The following is a 13,362-nucleotide window of genomic DNA, read 5'->3' as shown; positions in this document are numbered from 1 at the left end:
CAGGCAAAGGGCCGTTTCCTTCGAGGCAAAGAAAAGAAACAAAACAAATTCAAAGTTTCAAACTCTGAAGAAGAAAGCCATAGTAATTGAAAGTGAAACAACACCGCGTGTGACTCTCTGTTTCTTTTGGCGCTCTTCTCACTCTCAGACACTGTATTTTTCACTTAAAAAACAACCTATCGCTTTTAAATCTTATTGGATATTAAAATGGATTAGAGTTCTTCTTTTGGTTCTACAGCTTCCTGAAGTAGCTGAGGAAAAAGATGGGAGTTTTAAGCACTTTCTTGGGATTCATCGGCTTTGGCATTGGAAGTTTGGTGGGACTCTTGGTGGGTTTCTATCTTTTCATCTATTCAGAGCCTGAGGAAGTGAAGGTAAAATCTTTTACTATTTGAAGCTTTTGATTTCTGGGTTTTTTTGGTTGCTCATGGTGTTCGCTTAATTAATTGATCTTTTTGTGTTTTGAGATTTTGGATCAAACAAATGGTTTAATTTTCTAGTCTTGCATGGATTTGATTGCATTCAGTATCACCTGCATCTCTTATGAATTTCTGAGTTTCAGAAGAAACTAGGAAATCTTCAATTCCAATTTTTATGTTATTTTTGAATTTTGAGCTTATGTCTTCAATTATTTGAGAGAGAGTTTATGCTGATTCAAAAGAAAACCAATTGGATAAGTTTACCCTTTTGTTCTTTCTTCTGCAACCAATAAGCCATCAAGTGAACTTTTCATCCTTCATGTAACTAAAATTAACTTCACCTCCCCTGCTTTCCCCTCTCGAATCTCTGATTGTGACTAAGAGGTTGGTGTACGACTTTTGAGTCGATGAACATCAAACACTGCTAAACAAAAGTACTGTGAAGTGTTAAGCGTGTATAGTGCTCAACATACTTAATGTTGCAGGATCCAATTATCAGGCCGCTGCACGAATTAGATTCTAGTACTTTGCAAGGTCTTCTACCTGAAATACCAATGTGGGTTAAATTTTCCGACTATGAACGAGTTAGTATCTCCTCTCAATCTTATTACATTGAGCCTTTGCCCTTTCTTTCTCTCACTCCTGCTAACACCTCACCTCAATGTTGATTATACGCATCACTGTGCAGGTTGACTGGTTAAACAAGTTTCTCGTTGACATGTGGCCTTACCTTCACAAGGTGATAATCTGGTCAACAGTTGTATTTTTTTGCACTGCTTTTTGAGAGACTGGTTATTTATTGTGCAGGCAATTTGTTCTACAATAAGAAGCATGGCAAAACCTATATTCGCTGAGTATATAGGGAAGTATCACATTGAGGATATTGAATTTGACAAGTTGAGTCTTGGAAATCTGCCACCCATAATTTATGGTTAGCCTACTCACTTTGATAGCTTAATCATAAATGCTTAATATTTTCTTAGTGCAATAGGCATTTTGATTTTCTTATCTAGCACTTTTTAATGCTCTTTGTTAAATTTGAAATGCGATGACGATGAGTCTACAGAAGTTTAGGGCACCACTCCCATTGATTCATAAGTGACAGTTCTTCCTTGTTTTGTATGCATATTTCTGTTTATCTCACATCAGTCAACGCGGAACTAAAAGGATATTCGCATAACGTGTGCAAATCATGGTTAAAATTCAAAACAATATTTTGGTTTATGCATTAACCCTTCGAGATTTATTATGATATATTTTGGTTACTTTTGAATCTTACAGGTCTAAAAGTTTATGAGACTAATGAGAATGAATTAGTCATGGAACCGGCATTTAGATGGGCTGGCAACCCCAACATAGTTCTGGTGTTGAAGTTGTTGTCTCTAAGAATTACAGTTCAGGTAACAAATCAAAGCAAAATCCTTTAGGAGAAGAATATGTATATTTTATCATTTATACGATGCTATGCTTGATGCATTGTTTTCAGAATACTGATTATTGGTATTCTCAGTTAGTGGATTTGCAAGTATTTGCAGCACCACGGGTAACTCTGAAACCTCTAGTGCCGACTTTTCCATGTTTTGCAAGCATTGTGGTGTCTTTATTGGAGAAGGTCTCAGAAGAGCTAACTTTTCTTTTATTTTTTTCACTTTTTATTTTGGATTGCATTTTTTTCTGACTGGTTTAGTTGGTTTGCATTGATAAGATGATTTTTTTTCTTCAATTTATTTGCAGCCACATGTTGATTTTGGAATCAAGGTATTGGGAGGGGACATCATGGCCATACCAGGCCTTTATTGGTTTGTTCAGGTGCTTCACCAGTAATTCTTTTCTGGATAGGATTGTGATTATACATTAGATGAGTTTTGGATAGCTGTGTAGATGATTTATGCATGTGCAGATGTTGGTTTGATTTGATTTAACTAACCATTTACGTGTTTACAGGAGACCATCAAAAAACAAGTCGCAGGCCTCTATCTATGGCCTCAAACACTGGAAATACCTGTTCTTGACGCTTCAACGTGAGTAACTATGAGATGGTGCAGCTGGCCTTGGCACATCTAGCTCATTCTTTTCACCTAAAATTTTTTGATTGTATATTTTGTTTTACTTATATCTATTTCAAATATCTTTTTGTTTCACAAAAATGATTTTCCCTTTAAATATTTCAACAGAGTGGCCAAGAAGCCTGTAGGGATCCTTCATGTAAAGGTTATTCGAGCACTGAAGCTTTTGAAGATGGACATCTTGGGAAGTTCCGATCCTTACGTCAAACTAACCCTCACTGAAGATAGGTTGCCAGCAAAGGAAACCAGTATCAAGATGAATAAGTTGAATCCTGAGTGGAATGAGAAGTTCAAGCTTCTTGTGAAGGACCCTCAAACTCAAGCTCTTGAGTTACAACTCTATGACTGGGACAAGGTTTTCCCCTCAGCTGTTTCTTTTGGCTCAAATACTAATTTATTAAATTTTAATATTAATCCGTTTGATTTTGTTATTTCTTGCAATTCTTCTGCAATAGTGTGTGAACCCTCATTAGCGTTGATCTCTGCTTAATGCTAACTGCTAAGGAATATGAAGTTTGTTAATGATGTTGCCATGTCCCTTAATAAAAGGGAATCAGAAGGGATGTCTTGTGTTTATCAGTATTGGTTCTCAAGCTCTTTGGTCTCAAATGTGTGTTTGAAAGCATATTCATGGAACAATAGTTTCCCAATATCATCATAGTTCATTATACTACTAGTTCTTGCTAAATTGGTCGTTAATAAGCTTCTACGAACTTCTACTGAATAAGACTAAAATCAATACCTTTTCTCCGTTGGTATTGGTCATTAGTGTGTCTCCATAATTTATTCTTAAATCTGCTCTGAGTCTGAGGTGAGGTTTAGACGAAAGATTCTGTTTGTTAGTTTCTGAATTTGTGAACAACGTTCAATTTCAGGTTTTGATCGTCTTTTGTGTTCACAGGTTGGCAGACATGACAAATTGGGAATGCAGTTAGTTCCTTTAAAAGTACTAACACCTGGTGTGACAAAGGAATTCGTGCTAGATTTGGTCAAGAACACAAATATTAATGATCCTCAAAACAAGAAGCATAGGGGGCAAATTGTGGTGGAGCTTGCTTTTGTTCCTTTCAAATCAGAAAGCAGTAAACTTAATGGATCTAGTAATGGTTTTGGGAAAAGCGAAAGTGGAAGGTCATCGGAGAGTGATGAGTCCCTTAGTGGAGCTGGTGTACTATCCGTTTTGATCCAGGGAGCTGAGGACGTAGAAGGGGAGCATCACAACAATCCTTATGCTTTGCTTTGCTTTAGAGGAGAAGAAAAGAAAACTAAGGTGAACCTCACTTTGATAACTATCAACTCCTTTTTATTGTCAACAACATTTTGTGAACATAGGCATGAACCACAAATTCAATGAAAAAATCTCGTAATCAGTCTCGTGGCTCCATTTACCTATTTATTTAACTTTAATCATGTTCTACACAATCCTTTGTGACAGTAAAATCTTGTAAGCATTCTCGTGGTTTTGTTCACATATTTTCTTAAGTTTTTTTTTTTTCTATTTCGTTGGCAGATTATTAAGAAATCTCGTAATCCACTTTGGAACGAAGATTTTCAATTTATGCTCGATGAGCCTCCTTTGAATGACAAGATTCTTATCGAGGTCAAGAGCAAAAGCAAAGCCCTAATCCGAGCCAAGGTATGAAAAACACTATGGTTCCCTTATTTTTTTCCATGCCCTACTCTTCTCCACATGCTTTACAGTGCTCAGATTCTGTATCATCTCATCATGTGTAGGAATCACTGGGATACGTGGAAATTAATCTTGCCGATGTGGTACACAATGGCCGTATCAACCATAAGTACCATTTGATTGATTCCCAAAATGGAAGGATACATGTAGAGCTAAGTTGGACAAAGGCTTGAAGACATGGGATTAGAAAACAATGAGTTGCAAGTGATCTCAAGTCTCAACTGTCATTTCCAACTGTTCCGACCGATGATTTACGCGTTTGAATGGGAGGAAGAGAAGAGGAGAGGGAGAGAGATTCTTGGATCTCATACATTGTTTTGATTTTTCAATTTTTAGAGTAGTCATTCATAGGGATAGGGCAAATTGGTTTAACATTTCTTTTTACATCCCAACAATTTTGAAGTAGATTATGGTGAATTAGTATCTTATCAACCAATCTTGTACAGTTGACAATTATGAAGCAACCTTAAAGCTAAAGGGTAGTGCTATTCACGTATCTTTTTTTACGTCCCAAATACTCTTGTTAATTTTTGTCACTGATCATTTTCAATTCATTGGATCTGACAATCGGAAATTGAGAGCGGTGTGCGAAAAGTAAAAATAGGTGTGGATAACACCAACCAAGCTAAAGCAAAGTTTTCATCAGTAAAGTGCAAAGCAATCCCCTACTGATTTGGAATTGGATGATTTTGTTGATTTTACTTTGGGTTAGAGCTGGGCTGCTTACTCTTTTTCAAATCAAAATCCAATTTCAATTGTGCCAGCTAGACCAGGCCAGTTGGTAAGGGATTGAGCTTGGGTTGGACACCTCTGCAAGCTTTAGACCAGATCAAGCCCAAGGCACATTTTCTTTTATTAAAAAGTGGGGATGAAGCTGGAATGGGGGAAGCCTGCCCAACTCGATGCCAAGGCCCCCCCCCCCCCCCCCCCACTCCCCAAAGTTTTATGGTGTAAAATTTTAAACAATGTTTAAAATTGATTTTTCTTTTGTTTAGTCCACGTCGTGCCTTCATATTAGAGTTGTGGGATCCACACGTGTGCTACATCAGCACATAACATAAATTTTGTTGAATTTGGACAGCAGGGGTGTGGGATAAATGTGGATGACAACATCAATATATTTTCAAAGTGAGAAACCAAACTAATGAGTTTTGAAAACGTTAGAATCATGTGATAAAAATACCACTTCTACTGAATATACGATATGACAAGAACATGTTAACAAATCAAAGGACGAAGAAGATGAAGAAAAATTGATTACAAAGTTTGATTCTTAAAATTTGTTTAAACCCATATTTCCTTTCTCTGTATGCCCAACTTACCCTCTAGATATATCGTTTCCAAAATGTAACAATACGTCTGCGCCTCAAATTGTGGTGGAAGGCAGTAGGAAAACCGTAGAAGGGGAATTAGGATCAGTTGAAGTAGAAACAGGTAAATTTAAACGGCATTAATAGGGTTATAGGATTTGGGTAAATATTAAAAATATTCATTAAAAATATTCAACGGGATTCCTAGCTGCAGATCATAATTAAAGATTTGTACCTGATCCCATAGTCCCTGGTATGGTATTAGGGTTACCATGGGAATGGTCATCGAAGTCGACTTGATTGTTCCATTCCCAACTCAAATGCCACACTTGGGATGGGAACAATCCGGGCCATCGCGTCAAAAGATCAGAGGAACACAAGGCAACTGATTTGAAGCCATGAACTGGAATGTGGTGGATGTCTTGTTGTCAAAGTTAGGCAAAGATTTTCAAACACGATTGGCATTTTTCAGTTTGAACTCATATATATAGGAGAGCTCTCAAACTTCAAATCACCATCTATTCGTGAAAAAAGGGTCTGTTTTTCTGTTTGAAAGCGAATTAGGGTTTGGTTATTATAGGAGGAGTGGACGGAATAAGGGTTTTAGCCATAGTAAAATGTAGGAGAAAAAGTTGTGTGATTGTGAGTGTTTGATTATTGGGTGTGGATTTATAAATAAATTTTGAATTTAGTTTTAATTGCATCTTGTCCTTAACGATAACTATAAAAACAATGACTTGATTCTTTTACATCCTCTCAAACTTGATTCTTCTACTAAGTTACAAGATGCAATAGAAAACTCTAGTAAATAATAGGAAATCAAACCATAATACTTATCCTACTAAAAAGGCTCTTCAAATGTAAAGTAATAAAAATACCCCCAACATGAAAATGAAAATAAAAAACCAAATTACTAAGCTCTAACTTTTCCGACAAAACTTTCCCTACAATTGAGGAAGGTATTATAAAGCTAAGCATCCGTTATCATATGAGAAAGTTAAAAGATATAATAATATATGATAAGTTTGGATTACTGATCGCCCTTGAGAATTCACTAAGTAAAGCTCAAGTTGAGCGTGTAAGGTTGCATGTCTTGTGGCAAACCTTGTACAGGTTGGTGCCTTTTTTTTCTGAGCTAAACAAAATATTGTTTATGTAATTTCATAATTGATACGAAACAAGCCACCTTTTGGTGATGAAATCAAACTATTGATTTGCTAATTCTTTAACCGCTTCTTTCCCATTTGTATAGCACAAGTGAAATAATGTTCGCTGAAGAGGTTGATCGAACAAGTAATTGCAGCTGCAGCACGTCAAGAGAGGCAACGCCTCCATTTTCTCGTTAGCCTTATTTAGGGTTTTGTTCATAGTTTTAATTTCAGTACGTTGAAAGGCCTAAGGTGTTGCAGCACCTCTTCCTCTTGAATCAACAAGATTATTATTTTATAACCTCTATATTTCTTTTGGGATGTCGATTATCGAGTGTATAATAAAACAAGAAATTTCTTGCAATTGAAACGTATGGCAAGATCAAAATTTCAAGTCAATCACACCGCAGACATAACATTACAAATACAAATAAATTATATCCTATTTATATGTATATGATACATGCACATAAGCACGGCAACATACATGAATATGCTTCAATAAAATAAAAGCAAACAGTGAAAAAGTTAGAAAGCGACTTGCACGAACTCAAATTAAGCATTATCATATAAACATAAGGACCCCAGTGGATGCATGGATTAGGTTTGACTTGCTGATGATCAAATGCATGTGACGTCATAATTAAGGAAAGCTGCTTGACAACTTGTTCCCCTGTAGTCGATATGCATGGTTAAGACTCCATCTAAATTATCTTAATTAAAGAGAGTATAGAATTAAAATAACACCCGAATCAAAATTATCTTAATTTTGGGGTGATGGCTTCCCTCGGGGATGAGACAGTGGCGCCGGTGGTTTGAGTTCTGCAGGGATTTTGGTTGTTGTTTGTTTTGCAACGTACGTATCAGGAAGTACTGCTTGTGGAACCTTGATTTCCACGGGTTTATTAGCTAAATGGCAATTGGCACATACAAGACGGCCAGTCACTTGTCGTGGATTTTCATAACCCTGTGCAAAAATGGGACATGCATTTGAAAGGGATGCCTAGGTTAGTATATATATCATGATCAATACGGAAATTGATCGAGTAATCTCTTTCTTTATCCAAGAAGAGGTATTTTTAGTTTGCCTGGTCCAATCATTAATCCCGAAAATTTCTACAATAAAATTAGGTAGGTCGCTAGTATAGTTCCCTGTCTATAATTTTGCTATTTACTTAAATATTAAATATAAATAATTTTACTTATAAGTCCGTGTGTAAGCTTCCCATAGTATCTTGAGTTGTAGTTTTTCTTTGGCTTAAGTTTTTTTACTCTCGTCTCTCTCTTTGTTTATTTAGTGTTTTGTGTTTTGTTTGAACTTATTCAATCGATCACAAATTGTAATTTCCCCTAATCTTTAATGAAGTTTACTTTCTGACAAAAAAAAAAAAAAAAAAAAAAAGAGAGTATAGAAGAAAAGCAAGCATGTGCAATAATTAATGTTCCAATCTACCAAGTAAAAAAAATTTCGATTTTGCATATTATGATTTTGTTACATAATCTCTGTCTCCCCACTAAAGTAAACGTAGCATATAATATAAATATTCTCTAAATTCTTTAATTGACATAATAAGTTCGGTGTGTATGCACTGTATGAAAAATGAGAATGAAGAACCATTATGCGTTTAGAATTTTGATCTTTCAATAGGTTTAATATGCCAAAATATTCGTGGATGACTGAGAACCATCGATCAAGTTGATCAAACGGTAAATTCAACTTAATCAATATTAATTTACACAATAAGAGAGAGATTATTAGTTATTTAAGCAATGGATGCATGATTATATGAGAATTTTCAAATGCAACACATCGAATGCCCTTAATCACTTTCACTACCCAAGTGGGGAGCACCATAAGAGGAGGGATTATTATTCCCCTTGGATATTAAAAAAGGTCAGCTTTCTCGTTGACTTGCCCCAGAAAGTCTGGCGAATTTTAGAGATATAGTAAAGGGAATCCTATACCCTCCCCACAAAGGGTTTTTATGAGGATTCTTTCTTTGTTATAATGCATCTCCACTCACTGCTATAGGAAGCCCTTCATTGCCCTCCCTCTCTCTCTCTCTCTCTCTCTCTCTCTCTGGTTCTCACTCAGTAGCTAGGGCAAGTTTGTAGTGTGAGGCATGCATGTGTGTCCTCAAAAGGAGGTGTGAAATGAAAAGGGGTCACTTTCCTGGTTCTTTGTTGATGTTCGTTTGTGGGGGAGAGGAATAACTTTTGCAATTCTAAAAAGCTACAGCATTTTAATTTTCTTTTAAAAGGTATATTATCTTGTGATATATAAAGTGGTGGGAATAGGGAACTCCACTCACCTCATTATATGATGGTTAACTCTTTTGATTATTTGGATTTAGTGTTTGGTGCTTGGATGCCTTAATTGGGTCCCTACTGTGTGCACTCTCAATTTCAGAAGCTGATCTATGAGGTGTCATGTCGTTAAGGTTCTTGTGATTGAGATAGAGCAAGATCTTGAGAGTGTAAATCTCATGTCGGAAAGTTAACAGACCTTGCATGTACAAGGAGTTGAACTACTTTCTATATTTTCAATTTTTTTTTTATGACAGTACCTCTGCTTTCTAAGTAAGAGAGAACAACTGGCCAAATGAAGATTCTTGATGCCTCAGCAGACCATTACCAAAAGCTTGAAATAATGGGGAGAATGGCAGATACAAATTCTCTGAGCACTCAGCTCTCCAACTCACATTTTCAAACTTCCAATAATCCCACTTCCCAATTTACTCTTAGAGAGATAGAGATGGAAGATTGTATTTGCATAGAGAGAACAAAGTTGTGTATGTGACTGTACTATACAACTATACTATTCCAAACATAATGTGAAGGGGAATATTTTGACCTAATTTCAGTTTTCAACCAAGGCCACATCCACTGGTAAACCTCATAAGGATTTAATGGTATATTTGAGGAATAAATAAATCCTCAAGAATCATACTTTCTTCCCCCCAAAATTATCCTACTACAACACCACCAACATAATTTCTCTTCACTTGTAAGTGAGAGGTCTTATATTCGATTCTCACAGTGAATTTGAATTACATTATTGCTAGTCTATTGAACTCGAAGTGAGACGGCGCCGTCTTATCCAACGCAACGATATGGCCCTCTATCATCTCTATCTGGTAGACTTGGAAAAGGGGCCCCAACTTTTTTCCAGAATTAGAGTTTGACCGCAGCTACCCCCTTTTTTTTCCGCACCAATCCTTATTTTTTACTATATATTTTGGGGGTATATAGCTTAGTTGGTAGAGCAAGGTTTAATCCACTTTCCCACCCTTTTAGTATAGATAATATCATTTGTTCAAAAAAAAAAAAAAAACACCACCAACATATTGCATATGTAACGTAATAAATAAATAAATTATTTTCCCTTTTTAAAACAATTATGCTCAACCAAAAGGCGTCTTAAGAAAATTTTACAACAGTATTTGTTTTTCTAATATAAACGATAGGAAAATGGCTTTCACACTATTTTCCCCTTCAATTTGAAACGATTATACGAAGTGAAAGAGAATTAAACATAGGTATGCCAAAATAAACTTGTGAGCATGAATCATTTCCCCAAACGATATTACGAGAGAAGAATCAATCAATACAAGGCCCCACTGCATGAATAGATGTTAAACGAATGTATATCATTTTAACACAAAAGGAAAATGCTAAGGGGATTCTTTTAAAATTAGGACTTCCCATGAAATATCTGTCATCTCATATTTTTTTTGTACTATGTTTTATAAATGAGAATTGACATTAAATTGAGAGATGACAGAATCCATAAAGAGTCTCACTTTCGAGAGAGTCCTCTTAACATTTCCCTAAGACAAATTACTCAGTCAACTCAGTACGTTGTCTTCCAAGAAGAGTATTTTCCAAGCACGAGTTTTCTCGAAGAACACATTCATGATGGTTGCCCATTGCCTACTATATTCTCGTGGATTCATTAACTAATGGTGGTTATAGCTATAGACTAATAAATTTCCAACTGCCAGTTTTTGACCATTGAATCGGGATGCCAATTCTAGAGGTTGATGATTTGCATGGTTCGTCGACCCGATGGTTTGTATGTTCTGAAACGCATATGATTATAAAAAACAGAAACGAGAACACCAAGATTATTAAGGTTTAAAACGACATATATCATCGTCATCACTAGTATATATATTACAAGTCTTGGACCTTTAGGGTTTAGAGACTTTGAATACATCGTTTTATGTGGGAAATTTGTTTTGGAACTTTAGGGTTTAGTATTAATATTACAAGTTTTGGAACTTTGAATGCATCGTTTTAGGTGGGAAATTTGTTTAAACAATTTATTTACTGCTCTGGGAAAGTTAAACATGCATAGTTTACTAATTTTTTATTTTGCATTTTTGTTTTAAGAAATCGACAGTCCAAGATGATTGTCTAGACATACCTAAACCTACTTTGGATCAGGGTCCTCTCCTAATCTAAGGATGAGGATCCTCATGACCAATAAATGTGGGCCGTCGGATGAAAATCCAACGGTTATAATTATTATAACTTTAAAGGGACCTTCTGTTTGTAGCCGTTGGATTTTCATCCAACGGACCACATCCCTTGATCATGAGAATCCTCATCCTTAGATTAGGAGAGGATCCTGGTCCACCTACTTTGTCCTGAAAAGTTTCTTTCTATTTCTTTCTTTTCGTCATCTTGTTATAATAAGAAGACAACATATAATTAAAAGAGATGTTGAGCGGACACTTCAGGAACTCTCTGTCAGTTCACAATTTAAATTAATTTTTATGTCAACATTATAAAATATTATGTAAATAATATGAAATGACAAAGAATCTATAAAGAGTCTCACTTATAAATGATTTCCATTAGCATTTCTCTTAAAAAATTATGAGGAGAAAGAAAAGAGAATGTAGTGGCAAATCAAGAATTTTTGCTCCCGGAGGCAAGGTGATGTTCACACACCATTATTTTGGCTGGTTGCTCTTGGCTACCTACCGTACCTAGTTCTCCTTGAGGCTTTTTTTTTTTTTTTTTTTTTTTTTCCCATATTTGGCCCCATGGTGCTTAAGGAAAACATGAAAGGAACATTAAATAATTTCATGTATAGCAAATGGTGGAGAGTTAGTGCAATTGTACACGCTTATGACATATTATATCATGCGTCTATTAACTTTTAAAACAGTAAATATCATTCTTATACATAAAAAAGTAAGTAAACATTCTTTCTTTTTATGTAAAAATTGCGAGTATTTAAAGCCCATTCGGTTGTAGAAATAATCTACAGAAAAATTAAACAATTTCTTTTTAAGTGAGGAAAATGAAACGATTTGGGAATATAACAGATTTCATTTGGGGAATATTTCAGAAATTTGTATGTAATATTCTTCCAATTTATATGATGTCTTTCTTTTAGTTAAATTTCATTCATAATTTGCTATTAAAGTCAAAGAGAAAAAAGCAAAATAAAAAGGAAAAGTAATGTAAAATACAGAAAAGAGAAATCCAACTCATGTGATGATAAGATCTAAGTCGTAATGTCAACAGGGTTGACATGGGAACCCACAAAACGACTGCTGTGATGATGTGCACGTGTGGCAAACTTATCATGATCATCATCTCATGTGGGAGGAAAATTAAAAAAAAAAAAAAATTCAAAAATTAAATTAAAAATTGAAATTGCATGATTAAAAAAATGGCACCATTTGACTCCATGGCCAACAATGATTCATCATGATGGTGCATAATAAGCTAGCATGGGGGCCATGGCCCCCAAACCCCATTATTCATGATACAAATTGATTCATACATTTTGTAATGGGGGTATTCTTTTTGTCATTAAATTATGATCCACCCAACATTTTAGTGTTATTTTATCACCCAAAGTAAAAGATATGTTTCAAGAGACCATGGAGAAAAAGAGGGATTTGACAACCAGCCACTATCCCTAAATATTGCTGCATATTTGCATAGTATTGTCATTACTTTATGCTTATATATAATATAGATAGAATGAAGGTTATCATCATTAATTTTATTCGGTTATGATACGTTATACAAATGAGGGAATATGTGCAGCTTTCACTCCGGGGATGCAAAAATTATCTATTAAATATGATAATATCTGCTAAACACTAACACAGTAATACATAGTATAAATATCAAGGTTCTAAAATGCGTTAAACACTAGTTTGTCGACCGACAAGAGTCTAGTGCCTAAGTGTCTAAGTGGCGACCTAGGCGGTTATTTTAATTTTAATTAAATTTATTATATAATGTATAAATAAAGGTCTACCTATTAAAAAAATACATAATTGTATTGCATTACATAAATTGCAAAATAGAATAACATATAAATTACAAAGTACTAGAACATATTCAAAACATGGAGAACAAGTATACAATGACTGTTTATCTAAGTATGCAACAAGTCTCTTATACTTTATTAAGAAAAATACAAAATAAGAGTTATATTTTTCTATCTAAGTGATAGTCACAATCTTGGGGGTGCCTAGGCGGTTCTAGGCAAGCTAGGAGGGTGCTTCGACAGGTCAAGACGCCATTTCTTATTTTTAAACGCTTAGAGATTAATCGTGGTAATGGTCAACCACCTAATGCTTAAGAAGAGTCTTCTAGAACACTGATAAATACCATCAAAATGCATTAATATATTTTTGTTCCAATAACTCTTTAAATTTCTTCTAATTGGCCACGAATACTATATTACCAACCAAA

The 13,362-nt window shown here is 35.1% G+C and overlaps 1 protein-coding gene across 2 annotated transcripts; it reads left to right on the top strand.

The window, feature by feature from the left end:
- Positions 1-4,674, top strand: LOC137720933 (synaptotagmin-3-like). Of its 2 annotated transcripts, XM_068460052.1 has the most exons (13): positions 1-153; positions 239-374; positions 905-1,003; positions 1,108-1,158; positions 1,227-1,350; positions 1,701-1,819; positions 1,930-2,031; positions 2,154-2,228; positions 2,364-2,440; positions 2,594-2,840; positions 3,387-3,755; positions 3,996-4,121; positions 4,220-4,674. In XM_068460052.1, exons 2-13 carry the CDS (start codon positions 264-266, stop codon positions 4,346-4,348), a joined length of 1,629 nt encoding a protein of 542 aa, XP_068316153.1. In that variant the 5' UTR covers positions 1-153; positions 239-263; the 3' UTR covers positions 4,349-4,674. The 2 variants fall into 2 exon arrangements, with proteins under 2 accessions (XP_068316153.1, XP_068316154.1); XM_068460053.1 differs by lacking the exon at positions 1-153 and having other exon boundaries at positions 336-374; positions 905-975.
- The last annotated feature ends 8,688 nt before the right edge of the window (positions 4,675-13,362 follow it).

The sequence above is a fragment of the Pyrus communis genome, chromosome 16 (assembly GCF_963583255.1).
Source record: "Pyrus communis chromosome 16, drPyrComm1.1, whole genome shotgun sequence".
Lineage (NCBI taxonomy): Eukaryota > Viridiplantae > Streptophyta > Magnoliopsida > Rosales > Rosaceae > Pyrus > Pyrus communis.
Note: the sequence above shows the minus strand (reverse complement) of the source record. Positions and strands in the feature narration are given on the sequence as shown.